The 19,165-nt window shown below is 40.7% G+C and overlaps 1 protein-coding gene across 1 annotated transcript in view; it reads right to left on the bottom strand.

The window, feature by feature from the left end:
* Window positions 1–3,864: 3,864 nt before the first annotated feature.
* The window catches only part of CRK (CRK proto-oncogene, adaptor protein), a 26,662-nt gene continuing 11,361 nt past the window's right edge, over window positions 3,865–19,165 (bottom strand). Inside the window, exon 3 of the mRNA XM_025917673.2 lies at window positions 3,865–7,453. Within this exon, the coding sequence (XP_025773458.1) occupies window positions 7,316–7,453 (138 nt within the window). The 3' untranslated portion in view covers window positions 3,865–7,315. The remainder of the gene's footprint in view (window positions 7,454–19,165) is intronic.

The following is a 19,165-nucleotide window of genomic DNA, read 5'->3' as shown; positions in this document are numbered from 1 at the left end:
TGAGAGAAAAGATGCGGTCAAAAAATTTAAATAAACCACTTCCTCTTGTTACATTCTTTCTTTGGGGATGGGATCTGGCTTTCTTCTTGTTTCTTGCTATATCACAAGGCTCATAAAAGGATTTGGGCCCCAGACTCGGCCAATTTTCTCTTTACTTGCAATCCACCTTGACATTGGAATGGGGTCACGCCCTTTACTATATACTTTACAGAAAGAATTCACGGGGACCTCACCCATTAGCTGCTTTCTTGACTTGCTGCCTCTACAGTCTATGTTATTGAGACCTAAATGGCAAGATAAGAACTAATTACTTTGAATAATGTTTAGGATATATTAAGCTACTTTCATTAGAACTGGCATTTTAGAACAAAATAATTTGCACATAACCTTGACATTTTTGGTCATGGGATTCAGTCTTTTTGAAAGTATTGCTAAAACGAGATATTAAAAATAAGCTACAACTAGCGAGGAGCCCCCCCCCCCCCCATGCCCTGCACTGCTTGGCAGGAATGCAGACTGGTGCAGCAACTATTGAAGATCTTATGAAGGTTCCTCAAAAAGTTAAAGGTGGGGGGCACCTGAGTGGCTCAGTCAGTGAAGTGTCGGCCTCTTGATTTTGGCTCAGGTCATGATCTCACAGTTTGTGAGTTTGAGCCCCGAGATGGGCTCTGGACTGGCAGCATAGAGCCTGCTTGGGATTCTCTCTCTCTCCCTCTCTGCCCCTCCCCCACTTGTGTTTTCTCTCTCCCTCTCTCTCAAATAAATACACATTTTTTTAAAAGTTAAAGATGGAACTATCCTACAACCCAGTAATTGCACTACTGGGTATTTACCCAAAGAGTACAAAAACACTAATTTGAAGAGATATGTGCACCTCTACACTTATTGCAACATTATTTACAATTAGCCAAGATATGGAAGCAGGACAAAACAAGTGTCCATCAACAGATGAATGCATAAAGATGTAAGACATATATAATATATACACATACATATACATATATAACCACACAGGATATTATTCAGCCATAGAAAATAATTAAATCTTGCCATTTGCAGCAACATGGATGGATCCAGAGAGTATAATGCTAAGTAAAATAAGCCAGTCAGAGAAAGACAACCACCATATGATTTCACTCATATGGAATTTAAGAAACAAAACAAACAAGGGGGGGGGGGGGGAAGACACAAACCAAAAAACAAACTCTTAAGTATAAAGTACAAACAACTGATGTTTACCAGAAGGGAGGTGGGGGGGGGGGGCGTGGGGGAAATAGGTGAGTGGGATTAAGAATACACTTGTCTTGATGGGTTTTAGTCTAATATTAAAACGAACCTACAGTCTTTGAGCATACACAAGACCAGGGAAACCAGAGACAGCAGCTGAGAGGTAGTTGGGTGGGTCCCTATTCCCCAGCACTAAAAACTCTGCTGAAGGAAACATTCTTCATTCAATAAACGTGTATTATCGGCTGTGAGCTGGGTTCTGTGCTGGGCTCTCAAGATGGAATGACCAAATCATGCGTAGCTCCCGCCCTGCTGGAGCTGACTTCTAGTCTAACAGAGGAGATGGAATGAAATGACCACAGAAATATACCACCACAATCTGAGATGAGCACTGTGAATGCGAATGATGTGATTGATTATGAGATTTGTGGGTTTGGGGAAGGCATCTCTGAGGAAGTGACATTTAAGCTGGAACCAAGAGAGTAATAGATCAGAGTTGGGGGAAGGGAGGTCCTAGAATGGGCAAAGGCTTCTTTATCCGAGCTGACTTGCTCCCCACCCCTTTTTAAGTAACCTCTATGGCCAGCGTGAGGCTCCAACTCAAGACTCCAAGATCAACAGTCACACACTCTACCAATTGAGCCAACCAGGTGCCCCTCATCTGAGAAGCTGAAAGGAAAGCCTGCCAGGAGCACAGAGAATAAGATACGCCAAGGAAAAGGTCAGCATTCCCATGTAGGCCATTCTATGGAATACGGATTGTATTTTATGATTAAGAAGAAGCCATTAAATGATTTTAAGCAAAGGAATGCCATGCTCAAGTCTGCCAAGGACGATCATCCTGGATGCTTTCTGAAGAACAGACTAGGGAAAGTGCATGGCCAGGGGAATGTTGCAGTGGTCTACAGGAGAGATGGCTGCTTGGGTGGTGGTGGTAGAGGCATGCAGGGAATATTTTAGAGGCAGAGCAGACAGGATTTGGTGATGATGGGGATGTGAGGAAGAGAGACGCCTATAAATGGGCAGCCAACTGAAACATTAAAAAGAATAACCCAAACTATTTACTGAGTACCACGTACAGTTCTGCATCAGAAAAGGGCAATCAGTTGAGGAGGCAAGAGGGGTTATAATCTACATCACACTCTTGTTTGGACTTGTCAAGCCACGAGCCTGGCATGGGCCATGTCCACAAAGAGGAAGGAGTGCCTTCCTACTGCCCACCAAGCTGTGTGACTGGTGACCTTGACAGAACACTTTCAGAAAGCCACCAGCAGCCTCCATGGGGGCAATGGATGTGGGTTTTGTCCTGCTTCTCCTAGAATGTAAGATTCACAAGGGCAAGGATCTATCCTATAGGAACTACCACACTTAGAGCTGCTATAATCTGATCAAACCTAGTCACAGAAGCACTCAGCTAGCCCTGACAGCTCAACAGCCTGCAAAATATGAAGTCAATCTCTCCCTTTAGTGAAAACAGATGAGTACTTCATATTTATTTATTAAAATACTTCACATTTAGAATAGCTCCCTTCTGTGGCAGTAGAGGTATCATCTTGGGTTCATGTGATACTCTCTCAAAAACAAAGATTACAAAACGATGAGTGAGGTCAAGTAGGTAATCTTTAGACACCATAGCGACACCAGCCAAGGCAGTCAAGACTTTGTGTTAGGGCTCCCAGCTGTTAAGGGCTCACGGGACCCCTATGGTCAGGATGGAGGTCTAAGGGGAGAGAGGTGGCATTGAGTATACAAACCTGCACAAACACAGTAGCTTCAGGAAGGTTAATCCTGCATTACATAGTACATGAAGGTAGCCCAGAGGTATCCAACAAACAGTATTCCTATACCCTAACATTGTACCAAGTTTTCACTCACAGTATTTTCCTGGCATAAAAGAGAAAGGAGGAGCCCATCTTACATCTTAACTCAGGTCTCTACTTTCCTAGTTTCCTTACTGGTACTCAGAACCTTGCAGAAGCCCACCAGGGCCACCAGCTTGAAATGAAGCTAGAAAACTCCACAAAATTGTCCCAAATTAAGGAGAGGAGGCTTGGAACAAGTCAACCTCCACAGGTCTGATATACAATCTCTCTCCCTCCCACTCCCAGAAAGCTAAAATGTCCAAAGTCTTCCCATTTCAAGTAGGAGGATAGAAAAAAAAATCTGTCCAAGTCAGTTTACCTTTGACCATTTGGTCAATACTCTAGTACCCACCTTGCAGATTCAATGCAAATCTCAAATCTAAGAATATCAGGCCAACTACAGAAATACTGGAAGCATCCCTTTGACCAGAAGCCAGGCTGGGTGCTCATTTTTTTTGCTTGCTTTCATCCTGTATCCCTAGAGGATCCTCAACCATTGCTCCCATTATGAACCTCACTTCCTGATGGTTAGTTCTGGCTTGCCCTCCACCCATTTCTTTCTATATTCAGGGTATGTATGGTAGTAGAGCTCCAAATACTTGGTTTCCTCCTGTCAAACTCAAGAGGCCTATTTTCGCATTTTCTTCTACAGAGGGGGCTTCTTCTCTCTTCTTATCTGTAAAAGGAATAGAATTTAATCTGAAAATCAGGGTCATAAACGTAAGAGTAGGTATGGGCACTCAAAATTATGTGAAGGAACCCAACACTCAACATATTAAAACAAGATTTTAACACTTTATTTTTTATTGATAAAAAGTCAAAACATACTTAAATCACCTTGCTGTTAAGCTTGTATATGCCAAAGTTGGCTCCCTTTGGGGGAGATTCCTTTATTTAACTCCGGGTTGACAATCTGCTTTGTCTACAGCGGTAATGAGACGTTTTATTTTGGGTCCAAGTAATTGGCAAAGCTTGTCCTTTTCATTTCATTTTTTGAAAGTAATTTCTATACCCAACTTGGGGCTCAAACTCACAACCCCAAGGTCAAGAGTTGCATGCTCTACTGACTGAGCCACCCAGGTGTCCCTGTCCTTTTCATTTTAAAACTTCACCACCCATAGGACACAAAACTAGAGGATAATGTCAACCTGTTAGGTATATATAGTGTCATACTGTGTGTGTCTCGATATATACACGTGCTTTGAGAAAGGATGGAAAAAACATAACGTTTAACCTTTTTTTTTTTTTTTTGGTATTTACTAAATTATCTATCCTGAAAATGTGCTACTTACATAAAAAAGGAGAAATTAAACTGTGTATCTATCCACACTAACATTCTAAAACCTATTATATAACGTCTAAATTTCTCATTTGCTTTATAAAGTCCCCTACCATATCCTTACTTTCTCTACACCCACATATAACCATTTCTGGACAAGTTTGATGTTCTCTGTCCACATTATTCCAGCTTTTTGATCATTACATAATCTCTTATGTTCCTTTCAAATCAATTTATTTCATAACTTCTGGAGACCCTTGTTCAAAATATCACCAATGATTAACCTCATCTTTAATGAGTACCCACAGATTATACATAATTGTTCCTTTATCCGATTATATGATTGTTTGTAGGTTGTTGAATGTACACACCTCTTATTCCCTAAGCATAAAAGATTTAGCTCTTTTGTGAAAAATATTCAAGGATTACTTTCTTCAAAAGATCACCAAGCCAAACATTTGGCCATATTTTTATTTACTACATATACTATAAACATATACAATACATGCTACAAAAAAACATTTTTTTTTTTAAATTTAACTGTCAAGAAAGTGTATAGTGTTATAATACAATGGCACATGTTCATATTTTATTTCAAATTGGTTTGCTGACCACCCATTTCAAACCATTAATAGTGAAATGTTACTTAAGGATAATTAAAAATTATCTATTTGCATTATTAACAATAAACAATTCCAACAAATTAATAAGAATTAACCACGTCAAATATTAGTATCCAAAAACTGGGCTTTTGCAGAAATGATTATATAAAATATAGCAGCCAATTACAGTTTACTTGCTCTGTGACAATGTACATATGCACTTGAATAGGATTCTAGCATTTGCTTTTGGAAGATACTTTTTAGAAGTCCTTTGATTTAAGGTCTAACAACTGACACACCCAGCCAAATCCAACCCAACAGTTCATATAATGGCTTCAGACAACTGATCAAACTGATCATTGAGAAATTCTTATGATTTGGGTAGAGTTGAATGTTCCACTAATATTACATATGATGAAAAGAGACATATCCAAGCCAATATCAAAGTCAAAGGCAAAAGAAAATACAAACATTCAAATCAGTTTATGACAAGGTTTTTCTACAAGTATTTTAGATGTCATACTTTCAGGAAAACAAGATTTAATTTAATGCGTATTTGGATTTGGATTTTACAGTATCTATGCTCTAACTGAAAATTTAAGAGTAGTCAGATGGAATTAAGTCTAGTATTGCAAATATGTTCATTTAACATTATTGAGCACCCACTACGTGCATTGCACTGTGCTAACTTTTAAAAGTTAAGTATTAATATATTTATCAAGCATTACCTTAGTGTGAGGTAAAAATAAATTAGCGTCAACTCATTAGTTTGCTTGTGGTATGTAATCCTGTGTCAGCTGGCTTCCCTGTGCCGTATGAGCTTCTGCACACCCCTCATTCACTCACACAAACATCTGCACACCGACTATGCCAGGCATTGTGCTAGTCACTGGGATACCATGATTTGGTATAGTTCAAAGAATGCATATTAATCATTAACCTATGTAGAAACAATGAGAAAGATACATTACTTTTCTAAAATGAGGCCCAAAGCAAAATATAAGGTGTTTCTATGGGTCATACCACACCATAGACCAGTAAGTGCCTTTCTAGACTGGGAACTAACTTTTAAGGTTTCATATTGTAGTCTAAATAGCCTAGATCATTTTTGGTCTCAGAAGTCAATTCTTTGGAGCACCTGACCCCACATAAACCTTCCATACTTGAAAGGATTTGTAAACTAAACTGGAACACAAAGAAAAAGAGCCAAAAATGAAGGCAGTTGATAACGTAATGCACTTCAAGCACTATTCTGGCCATGTAAAATGAATACTACATAATTCATGATTGGTTCAAATGTTTTTAAAAGCGCTAACCCTACCCCAAACTCATGTAATTTTAATCTGACTTGTATACAAGTTGCACATAAAGCAAAGGGCAGAATTTGGCCCTACAACCCTCTATGGAATATTCTAAGTGATTGGTCCTTCCACTCCAAGCAAGTAGAAGCTAAGAATTTCAGAGAGTTCCCTAATAGGATACTGGCACTCAGAAGAAATGGCCCTACTGGATCCCATTAGCCAGGAGTCTGTTTAGTTGTGGTAGCAGTGTGAACCTATGACCCCTTGAGGGAAGGCAGAAAGCTGGGAGTTTGGGTGTCCACTCAGTGAATCCAATACTGGCTTAAAGCTATGCACTGAATAAAGTGCTCTGCACATCCTGCTTGTCATCTGGAATGAAAAATACTTTTCTCAAGAATGAACCTATTTGTAGGTTTAGGGGAAAAGAATGACAAGGATTTAAAGAATCCCAAGAAAAAGTATGAAGCATTGACTAGGAAGGAAGACAAATGCCTCTAGTAGTGTCCTCAGAAATCTCAGGATCTGAACTGTCAGAATGAGTCACACAGTGGTCATGTTCTATAAATGAAAAAGCAATCCCACTGGGTACTTCCTATTCACACGGTGCAATATTACTTCATGGGGGTGGAAGGGAACAGTCTATTGCCATTTGCTAGCATGGTTTCAAAATGAAAACAAAACCATTGAGTAAATCAGGGTAAGCAGTGTCCAATAGCCCTCTCCTGTCCATCAGTTTTCCACAGGTTGATCTGCACTACCTGAGGGAAAGGAGGCAAAATACCCATCCCTTCTGATACACTCAGGCATGGCTGCTATCGCTTAAAATTGCCAATTCAGAAGTTAACACACGAGCCCTCCAGTTTCGTACCCTGAATATGGTAAATGAGACTAGAGATGGAGTAGTTCAGTCTAAAAAAGATCACAGGTAACAGAATGCTTATATAAACTAGACTGCTTTGACGTCTGTAAGAAAATCGTATAGATGACAATTGGAAAAAAAAAAAAAGATTGTTCCCATCTGTCAGCAAAACTGTTGAGCTATACTCAGCTGAAGTCCTCATCAGGATTCTGTTGATCCAGCAGACGGACATGTGTGAATGGGAAGTGACCTCGTTTGCCATTACACTCCCCTTCCCACTGACCACTCACATTAATCTTCGTAACCTTTACCAGCTCACCGACCTGCAGGAGGAGAATAAGGAAAGCGCTTTATTTCCAGTGTTATGAATGCAAACTGAAAAACTCCATTCTCTGGTTAGGCATACCCTGCCCACGTGATTGCTCTAGGGCTGACATTATAGAAATGGCTATTTGCTGCCTCCCAAGCCCCAGCCACCAGACTGATTACTTGTGGTTAGTGCAGGCAGAAGGAAGAAGTGATTTTAGCAGTGCAGAAAAACACAGAGTACAGAAAATAGAAAGGGCCCTAAAAAATGACACTTTTTGGAAATTTTAATCATCTCTGGAAGAGCAATCCCAACCAGAATGAGCCGGTATTCTTTTTTCTGGTACCCACTGCCCTTAGATTCCTGCTTGCCCCCCAGGCCATGGCCTAGGAGGAGAGATCCCCCACCCCTACTGGCATACAAGCAGCAGCACAATCCCTCAACCCACTGGTGTATACATATCACTACCTACTAGTGCTTGCAGAGAAAATAATCATGGAAATCAACTTCATCTGGTCCCAGAAAATGAAGTGTTCTATCACCTTCCTATCAAGGCAAGGCTTTTCCCACTTGGGCAGGTATAGGCCAAAACTCCAAATTCCATCAGCTCCCTGCAAAGTCCCCATCTTCTTCATCAAGCTCTACTTGGCAGGCCACTGCCTGCCAGCTCTCCACCCCCACCCTACCATGTACTAACAGACCTTGTTGCTCCTTCAATGCCACTTGGTACCTATTCATTAAGGAGACATTACGTTTTCGTTTCTGTTATGAAAAACTTTCCTTTTCAACATCAACTATAAAGTTTTGACAATCTAGGATATAGTCTATTCTCCTATAAAACTTAAGACAAAATCAGTCTGATGAATGGATTCATCCTGTGGCAAAATATTGAACAAATGGTGAGATCAGGCCCCATATGACACTGGACTAAAGAACTTTACCCTTTAATTATCAACATCTGAGTTCTCAGCATACAAGAAGTTTCTAAGCATAACTGTTCATTTGGTTTTATTAAGTTAATAGCTACTATTTACTGAACTTTCATTAAGTACTGTAGAGGATTTTTTTTTTTTTTTTTTTTTTAAGTAAGCTCCAAGATCCAACATGGGGTTTGAACTCACAACCCTGAGATCAAGTATCACATGCTCTACTGACTGAGCCAGCCAGGCACCCCTACTGTACAAAATATTTTATATACACTATTTGTAGTCCTTATAATAACCTTGTAAAACAGAAAATTTTCATTTTATAGATGATAAAACTGAGGTTCAGAGCAATTACAGGATACACCTGAGGTCACATAGCCAGGAGCAGGGCTGGGATTTGAGCCCAGAAGTATTGGCTCCAAAGCCAATTAATTTATGCTCTTTCTACCACAGCAGGAACTTTCAAATTATGCTCCCACGACCTTCAGGATTCCCTAAGAATGTCTGTAGGTCAACCACTTGCTTAAGTGAACTCGAGTTTAGGACCAGAGCCTTCTGCAAAACCAGCTTGATCTTACAGAACAGATTGTCTACTGGTCTGTCTATAATTTCCTGAAGAACTATCTGAGAACTACAGAGGCCTAAGGTGGTTGTGGGGACCATAGGGTGCGGAAAAAAGGAAGACAGAAACTAGAGAATATCTGAGAAAAAGGGATAAAATATAAGGGTGAGAAAAGGCAGCAGTGTAGTCTGCTGATGTTGTAAAGATTGAGGCTGATGGTTTAAGGGGAGAAGAAAAGATGCTGCACGTCCATTCTTGCATCCACATGCACAATGCAGTCCCTACAAGGCTGCTAGCACCAGGGTTCTTTATTCCAAGCAATCTTTGAATTCAAAATTCCTGATGTCCAAGCAAGCCAACCATGACAAGTCAAGATGTTCCTATAGCCCCCAATCACACCACTAGCTTCTTGCTATGCTAAGGTCAATTATATCGAGTGTAGGACTTCTTTTCCCCATCTTAGTATTTATTTGTATTTTCTACTAAAACACTCATGTTGTGCTAAGTGCTATTCTGGTAGCTAGACATAGGATAATAGACCTAGGGGATGTGTACACTCATGTCAAAAGTCTAAATTGCCACTCACATTAAGTTCCCCTCCAGATGGGGACAGGGGCCAGTTTGAGAAGTTGGTTTGACAGGGTGCCCGGCTGGCTCAGTCAGTAGAGCATGTGACTATTGATCTCGGGGTAGTGAATTCAAGCCCCATGTTGGGTGAAGCGCTTACTTGGCATTGGGGGGTGGGGGGGAAGCTAGTTTGACAATATCTAACACCCCTAACAGCTGTCATATCTGAATCCATCATTTTACTGATATTAAAAACCCACAAGAGAGACATGAGGAAACATTCTGGAGTGTTGGAAATGTTTTATACTTTCACGTGGGTGGTTATCACATAGGTGAATACACATGTAAAACTCCAAGCTGTATACTCAGGATCAGTACCTTTTACCAAATGATTTCATATATTTTTTTCTCCTAACCCCACTCCCTCAAATGATTTCATATTTAAATGAAAAGATGAAAATTTGTTATATTTTACCCGCATTTTCTGCGTTTTTTAGAAGATGGTTCTTCAGGGTATACCCTTAAGTCCACCATTCTACTTGATAGCAAAATCTAGGTGTATTTTATTCATTTTGTTTCAAGTTTGTTTATTTTATTTTGAGAGAGAGCAAGTGGGGGAGGGGCAGAGAGAGAAAGAGAGAATCTTAAGCAGACCCCATGCTGTCAAGCACGGAGCCCAATGCAGGGCTTGAACCCACAAACCCTGAGATCATGACCTGAGCCAAAACTAAGTCAGATGCTTAACCAACTGAGCCACCCATGCACCCCCAAAATCTAGATTTAAACACTTTTCTCTCAATGTTACATTGTCTTTATTTTTTTTTTTTTAATTTTTTTTTTCAACGTTTTTATTTATTTTTGGGACAGAGAGAGACAGAGCATGAATGGGGGAGGGGCAGAGAGAGAGGGAGACACAGAATCAGAAACAGGCTCCAGGCTCCGAGCCATCAGCCCAGAGCCTGATGCGGGGCTCGAACTCATGGACCGCGAGATCGTGACCTGGCTGAAGTCGGACGCTTAACCGACTGCGCCACCCAGGCGCCCCACATTGTCTTTATTTTTAAGCATTCAACATGCTATCTCAAATCGCATCCCACAGAGCTCTGAGAAGTGAAGGACAGGTTGAAATGTGGACTAGCCCAGCCTCTTGCTTTTATCAGTACCACAGAAACACAACAGCTGCTCCACAAGCAGGACAGAACCTGCTGACCTGCCCTCAGACTTTTCTTCTTTCAGAGGTCAAACGGAGAAACATTGCAAGATGGTACTGGTAGGGGTGAGGGGTGGATTCTGTACAGATTAGACCTTGGGACACACCAGAGCCATCTCTAACGCACATGGTGTCTTGGCTCTACCCTACAGAGGCTCTGGAAAACCACACCATATTCTGAAATCCAAAACCTTTTTTTTATAGTCGATCAGGTTCTTGGCAGAGAGGCCCAAACATCAGGGAGTGAAACAAAGGCTATGGCACAACTCTAAAACAATTCGAACTTTTTTTTTTTAATTCTGATTTAAGTGGATAAAAGAGAAAAATTGTAAGCAGTCATTTGGGCTAATTAACCTGTCCAAAGTGGCCTTTAAGTACAAGTACTTCGAGGAAGATCTTATCAAATTAAATAACCCTTTGTACCCTATGGAGTTTTTCTACTGCAATATTCAAAGCCCATGGGGATTCCTAGGGTCAAGAAAAGGCAAACCCCAAGGGCAACACGACTATCCTTAGATCACATGAGGCCCTAGTACTTCCGTAGTCTGGAAGAATAGGTGGCTGTCAAGCCTGGAGGATGCAGGCTGGGGGAGCTCAGAAGGTGCCAGGGCAGTCTGAAAACACGGGCTACGCTAAGTGCAGTTCTTCCTCCAAATCAGAAACAACACGAGAATTCACGCTTCTCCTCCTGTTAGGCAACAACTCACTAAAGCAGGATTTCCAAGGCCACACCAAGGAGGATGAGGGGGATGGATATGGGTTCAAGCTTGGCATGCTATTCCAAAGACAAAGAAAGCAAAACAGAGTACTTGCTCCAGAATTGCTATAATCTTAAGATACAAAGGAATGTACTAATCAGTAAGTGCAGTAATAACTGTGTTCTAACACTACTGACTTCAAAATTCAAGTTATAGATGGAAAAAACCCTAATTTGCCTATCAATGAATAAGAAAGACTTTATAAAGGATTTGAAACACGAGACAGTTAACCTTTCTTTTTATGAGGCAGACTTCATCACCACCCTGTAAAGGAGAGACAGTGATGATTCTTTCACTGAGGTACTGTTCTATTGTCCAGTCAGTTCTCCTAATCCTAGGTCATGAACTTAGACACAAGCCTGCAAGTAAATCATGGCATCATCTATAAAGAGGACTGAATGTGGTTACTTCAGTGTTTTCACTCCTAGGGAATTTGATGAATACTGGTTTCTTCCCTAGCTCTGTGTAGTTCCCAAGGTAAATCACAATTTTGGTACACATGAGTCAGATCTACAATTGGTCCAGGAGCAAATGACTACCCAATCGATATTAACCAGTGAGTTTCCATTATAGTGAGAAAAATACTGGAACCCAATTAGCATTAATTTTTGGTACTCGCTAAATAGAGGAGACATCAGGGAACTGTGTGATCTCCTTCCTTTGCTGGTGTAACTCCAGGTGACTACTTTTCTAGTTTCGGTTCCTACTATCTAACAGGAAAGGCATCAACAATCACCAGTGTTCCTTTGATGCTGACTTGCTGTAGGATTCCAGGGAGATCTGACAGAAAACACATACAAATTCATATAAATAGAACCAGAGAAAAGTACGTACAGAGATGGAATACAGAGGCCTTGTCTTCAAACATTTTTGAACACACCAAGAACACATTTAGTAAATACTTCCAGATTTGGCTGGAGGAGAACAAAAGTTAAGAAAACGACAGCAATCCAAGACAGGGGTCAGCAAGCTACGGTCCATGAGCCAAATCCAGCTTGCTCCCTGTTTCTGTAAACAGTTCTCTCAGAACACAGCAAACTCATCTGTTGTTTTGTCTATGGCTGCTTTCTTGCTACAATGACAGTTGAGTGGTTGTGACAGAAAGCGTATGGTCTGAAAAGCCCTTTACTGAAAAAGTTTGCAGATCTCTGATCTAAGGGAATAGGTAATATTTAGGGTACATCTACAGTCTTGCAAATCAATGGAAACAACTGCAGACAGTTCGGCCTTAAAGATTCACTTGCCTCAGAGATGGACTGAAATTGCCATGGGCTATATTGGTAGAAAGTGGCAGGTCTTTGAGATTTAACTGGTAGGCTTTTGGATGAAAAGAAAAAGCATCTCAACAAATCCTGGAAAATAGGTCTCATCCTAATTCTAGTCCAAGTCAGAACAGATCTTCTCTAGCTCCACAGCCGATACTACCTAAAACTAAGTTCCCTATCCCCCTGGTACAAGTTGGGGAGGTAACCACATATACTAGATACATTTTTAGCTAAATGTAAAGAATTTTCTTTTTTTTTTTTTTTTTCTTTTTAAAGTTTATTTATTTTGAGGGGGAGAGGGAAGAGGTGCAGAGACAGGGAAAGAAAGACAGGAAGAGAGAGAATCCCAAGCAGGCTCTGTGCTGTCAGCTTGATCCTATAAACTATAAGATCATGACCTGACCAGAAATTAAGAATCAGATGCTTAACTGACTGAGCCACCCAGGCGCTCCTCTTCTTTTCTCTCCCTTAAGGATTCTATTTTTAAGTAATCTCTAGACCCAACGTGGGGCTCAAACTCACAACTCCAAGATAAAGAGCTTCATGTTCAACCAACTCAGCCAGCCAGGCCCCCCACGGATTTTCTAAAAACCAACACAATGGACTAGACCTAAGGTTCCCAAACTGTAGTGTCAGAGAGAGGCATTGCAGCAAATTCAGAGGGTGCCGCGACACAGTTAAAGTTTTGAGGGAAACAGCAATACTTGACATCTATTATGCCATGTGAACTACTAGCTCAAGGCAGCTGACAATTTCTACACTAGACTGCACAACATTCCTTTCAAAGATGTCATCTCTTTGCAAAACCAGGTGGCAGCAAGCTACAATAAAAAACAAGCACCTCATGTAGTAAGTGTGGAACAAGAAACAAGAATGGCAGTGTTCTAAATGATCTCAAGGTTTGGAAACAATATGGCATCTAATAGATGTACACGTCTTTTTTTTTTTTTCTTTTTTTAATGTTCTTACTTAGTTTTGAGAGAGAGAGTGAAAAAGAGAATGAGCAAGGGAGGGACAGAGAGAGAGGGAGGCAGAGAGAGGATCTGAAGTAGGCTCTGCGCTAACAGCCCAATGCAGGGCTTGAACCCACGAACTGTGAGATAATGACCTGAGCCAAAGTTGGATGCTTAACCGATTGAGCCACCCAGGTACCCCTAGATGTACATGTCTTAATAGTTAAGTAATTGCAGTTATTTGAGATTAAAATTAAAATCTTGTTTTCTTGGGGAGCCTGGGTGGCTCAACTGGTTAAGTGTCCGACTCTTGGTTTCAGCTCAGGTCATGACCTCACGGTTTGTGAGTTCAAGCCCCACATTGGGCTCCAGGCTGACGGTGCAGACCCTGCTTGGGATTCTCTCTCTCCATCTCTCTCTGCCCTTCCCCCGCTCTCTCTCTCAAAAAATAAACTTAAAATTTTTTTTCTTAAATATTGTTTTCTTTCCACTATGTTTATTATTTTTCAAATGGGTACTAAGTTATTAGGATATAAAATTTTAACCTATCTACTAAAGAAATGCAACTGTCATGTATTTCTTTTGGCCTGGGACACTGTGAAATGTTACTGAGACACTATAGGTGCTACGAACCAAGAAAGTTTGGAACCTCTGGACTATACTTCTGTGTTGACAGCAAGTTCCCCAAAAGTAGAGATATCCAAGCAGATGCTTAAAAAATCACCTGTGAAGATACCAGAAGATCTGCCTTTAATGCCTGAGAGGCTAGATTAGTTTACCTCCAAAAGTCTTTTCCAACTGAGATTCTATGAGCTGAAATAAAGGTAATGTCCAAGAAGAATGGAAAGAAGAGGAAAAGTAGACATCTGTCTCAATAAGCAATACAGAAATCTGTAATTACAATTCCAGGAAAAGACAAACTAAACTGACACAGCAAGAACCTGCCACTCGTGTTCTTACACTTTCCGATCTCAATTTTTTTTTTTTTTTTTCTAACACAGGGAAAGTTTAAAAACTTAGGTTTCGGGGCGCCTGGGTGGCGCAGTCGGTTAAGCGTCCGACTTCAGCCAGGTCACGATCTCGCGGTCCATGAGTTCGAGCCCCGCGTCGGGCTCTGGGCTGATGGCTCGGAGCCTGGAGCCTGTTTCCGATTCTGTGTCTCCCTCTCTCTCTGCCCCTCCCCCGTTCATGCTCTGTCTCTCTCTGTCTCAAAAATAAATAAACGTAAAAAAAATTTTTTTTTTTTAATTTTTTTTTTTTTCAACGTTTATTTATTTTTGGGACAGAGAGAGACAGAGCATGAACGGGGGAGGGGCAGAGAGAGAGGGAGACACAGAATCGGAAACAGGCTCCAGGCTCCGAGCCATCAGCCCAGAGCCCGACGCGGGGCTCGAACTCATGGACCGCGAGATCGTGACCTGGCTGAAGTCGGACGCTTAACCGACTGCGCCACCCAGGCGCCCCAAAAAAAATTTTTTTTTAAAATAAAAAAATAAAAAAATAATTAAAAAAAATAAAAAACTTAGGTTTCATAGAGTTCCACATGGGGAGGTAGAGTTGGTGTAGCCACTAATGCATATAATCTGGGACCCAAAGCACATTTACTCCTTTCCTATCTGTGCCCTGAGGAACAGGTCCAAGTCTAAGAATACCTAAGAAGCTCCTTGATTACTCTCAAGTCTTATCATCTATCAAAGGCAAAATGCCAGGTTGAATCAGAGAATGAAAGATACGTGATTAGTACATTTAAAGATAATGTGATTATTTTCGACAGTCTATAGAGGCATCAAATTAACTTTAACATCTGTAATTCACAAAATAAGATTCATCCTATTCCAGCTCCCAAGGAACCATTACACAAAAATCTAAGAACAAAAATTAAAGGTGCCACTGCACTACCCTAATGTTATTTCCAGTATCTCTCCTTTAAAACACTCTGCATATTTGTATGTTTAAAATCTCAGGAGCTCCAGAATGGAACAGAAGGTATTTGATTTAGTTATATTCCCCCCAGATATGACCAACTGACCCACAGAACTATAGTGGGCAGAGGAATACCCTTACTTTGGTGGTTAGCTGGAATCAATCCCTACTTTCCAAAGCCTTCAACCTTACTAGAGAAATCTGGTGCATAGCAAAAGAGAAAATATCTAATAATTTTCCAGTTGAGGACTGTGGTCAGAATAAATGTACTAATGCAGAAAAATTCCATCTTTAAGGTGAGGGCAGGTGGTTTGTGAACTCTGTTTTTTAAATTTATGTTTTTAAGTACAGAAATCCTTTCTTCAAAGAAAATCTTAGAGAGATTCAAATATGTAACACAGTTAAAAACAGTTGCTTTGGTTGAAGCCAGAGCCCTGCATCCTTCGATTCCCCCTCTCACTACATACCTCTTGGGACTCTTATGACACTGAGAAGCAGTCTGAAGACTGCTGGTCTAGGGGCGCCTGGGTGGCTCAGTCAGTTAAGTGTCCAACTTTGGCTCAGGTCATGATCTCGCAGTGCATGAGTTCAAGGCCCACGTCCAGCTCTGTGCTGACAGCTCAGAGCCTAGAGTCTGCTTCAGATTGTGTCTCCCTCTCTCTCTGTACCTCCCCCACTCACGTTCTGTCTGTCTCTCTCAAAAATAAATAAACATTAAAAAAAATTTATGAAGGGGCGCCTGGGTGACTCAGTTAATTGAGCATCTGACTTTGGCTCAGGTCATGATCTTGCAGTCTGTGAGTTTGAGGCCCACGTCAGGCTCTGTGCTGACAGCTCAGAGCCTGGAGCCTGCTTCAGATTCTGTGTCTCCTATTCTCTCTGCCCCTCCCCCTGCTCGCTCTCTCTTAAACATAAATAAACTTAAAAAAAAACTTATGAAGACTGCTGGTCTAATACAGTATCTCTAGGGCCCTACCAATTCTAAAATGCAAGGATTCTAATTTATCAATTTCAAGTTAAATGTAAAACTGCACTAAAATGTACCTCGCTGGTCTACAGATCTTGATTTCTAGTGGGTCATATATAGCAATGAATGTTTTACTTTATTTTGTTTTTATTAAACCAGAATGCTAAGGTCAGAACACCACAGCCTCCTACTCTTATCTCCCAGCCTCACCTCAATAGGGACAAGGCATCAGCTTATAAAAAACTAGACATGGGAAAGGAGAACTGTAGACAACTGTCTACGATACAGCTGTACTGTACTGAGAGCACAACTATCCTTGCATACAGTACAAGTGAGGATATGCTGTCAGTGAAATCACACAAAACCTACACTGAGAAGGGCAGTGGCACTGTTAAAAAACAAAAAGAATCAGAGATTAGATTGGGCATGGTAGAAAAGGTACCACATGAGATCTGGGTTCATTATAGCTCTACCTCCAATTAGTCTGAACAATCCAATCTGTCTAAACATCAGTTCTTTTTATATAACAAAGATATCTAAGGTCCTTTCCAGCTCTAAAATTGTATGATGCTAAACTGACACTGTGTTTTTAAGCACATGAGGTATTTTGAAGCTATTACTGTGGGGTATTGAACTTGAAAGAGGCCATCTTCGGCAATCAATATATGTGGCTTAAAACCAGTATCTGACCAAAAAACAAAACTTACTGAAATCAGACATTATTTTCTTTCCTTCTTTTTTTTTTTTTTTTTTTTATAAATTATTTTCTACTTAGTTATTCACAAGATTTATGTTTCATAGTAGGGAGAGCAACTCAACCACTTTGAGCACTAAAATCTCTTAGTCAAGGCAGGCATCATTAAAAACAATTCTCTTGGGGAGCCTGGGTGGCTCAGTTGGCTAAGCGTCCAATTCTTGATTTCAGCTCAGGTCATGATCTCATGGCTCAGGGCTCAAGCCCCACATTGGGCTCTGAGCTGACAGCACATTGCCTGCTTGGGATTTTCTCACTCCCTTCTCTCGTTCTCTGCCCCTCCCCCACTCTGTCATTCTCACAAAATTAAAAAAAACAACAACACTTCATTAAAAAGAAATCTCTTTCAAGAAAGGAAATGCAGGGGCACCTGGGTGGCTCAGTAGGTAGAGGGTCTGACTATTGATTTTGGCTCAGGTCATGACCCCAGGGTAGTGGGATCAAGCTCTGCATCAGGCTCCGTACCAAGCATGGAGCCTGCTTAAAAGTCTCTCTCTCTCTCTCTCTCTCTCTCTCTCAAATGAATGAATGAATGGAAATGCAAGAGCGCCTGGCTGGCTTAGTCAGTAGAGCATGTGACTCTTGGTCTTGGGGTTGTGAGTTTGAGCCCCGTGTTGGGTACTAAGGTTACTTTAAAGAGAAAAAAAAAAAAAAAAAAGGAAATGCAAATGGAAACAAAAGTACTGTGATAATTATTCTTTCCAGGGTCTTGGCTGGCTTGTTTCATGAATGCTATTTTCATACTCCAGCCCAGTGCTAACAAGGTCTGCAGTAAACGTCAAGAGTTACATCTGTCATGTATGTGCCCAGCATCATGCTGTATGTCCAGACTCAAAGTGGGAAAAAGTGGTGTGCCCTAGATAACACACATTCGTTTCTCGCCAAAGCAGAAACACAATACTTTTAACTCACAGCACAATCTCAAAAAACAAGCACTTTAAAAATACATTTTTCAGTAAAATCTGTATGACTCAGCTAACCCTCTTGCATTCACTATTCAGAATGTAAAAGAAAAATTTCAAATCCAGTATGATCAGAGACTGATTCAAATAAAACCTAGCTTATTCTATCGGTAACACTTCTAAGCAGCTCTTACTCCTCAGTGTATGAACATAACCCAAAGAAAACAGCATTTAGAGATTTCAGTTTATAAGAACACACTTTGGCCCCTTCTCTGCTAGTCAGTACTCACATAACTTCAGTCTGTGCTTATGAAAGGTAGCTCCTTGCTTAAATTCACATTCTATCGTAAGCTCTGAAAGACAGGAGAGCATACCACTTTTGTACAAGCTTTTACACTAAACCCCTCGCTCTGCATAACTCAGAAAGGCAGGGAGACAAAGCTATGAGTGCTAAAGAGAGGAATAAAAGAATAAACACAATGCAACGGTTGGCCAGAGGAGATGGGCTACCGAGATTAACTATTCACCAGTAAAAGGCAAGAATTTATTCCTCAGGAGGAACTGGCTTCCCGCCTGTCAAAGGTACCGAACAACAAAAGCCAAGTAAACCTGCTGCTCCTTGGAGTGTATGCTTTTAGGTACATATCTCTTCTCCCCTGTACTATGCTACACTGTTCCTCCTGAATTCTTACTTTATGAACACAGTCAATGCTAAGGAACCCCATGCCCTCTAAAGTAAAAACATTATGGTTTTGTGGGAAAACTCCATTTAAGTACTTTAATAGAGCCCATCTTATTATTTTCAACACCGATAAACAGAAAGAATCAGATTAGAATGCAGATGAGAAAAAAATATTTTAGGTTAATTCCTGTGAATTTAGGCGGAGTTAAAGAGGTCAAAGTATGTTTAGTAGATCAATAAGAACATTCAGTTATACAAT

Source organism: Puma concolor, chromosome E1 (genome assembly GCF_028749965.1).
Source record: "Puma concolor isolate L17-30 chromosome E1, mPumCon1.1.hap2, whole genome shotgun sequence".
Lineage (NCBI taxonomy): Eukaryota > Metazoa > Chordata > Mammalia > Carnivora > Felidae > Puma > Puma concolor.
Note: the sequence above shows the minus strand (reverse complement) of the source record. Positions and strands in the feature narration are given on the sequence as shown.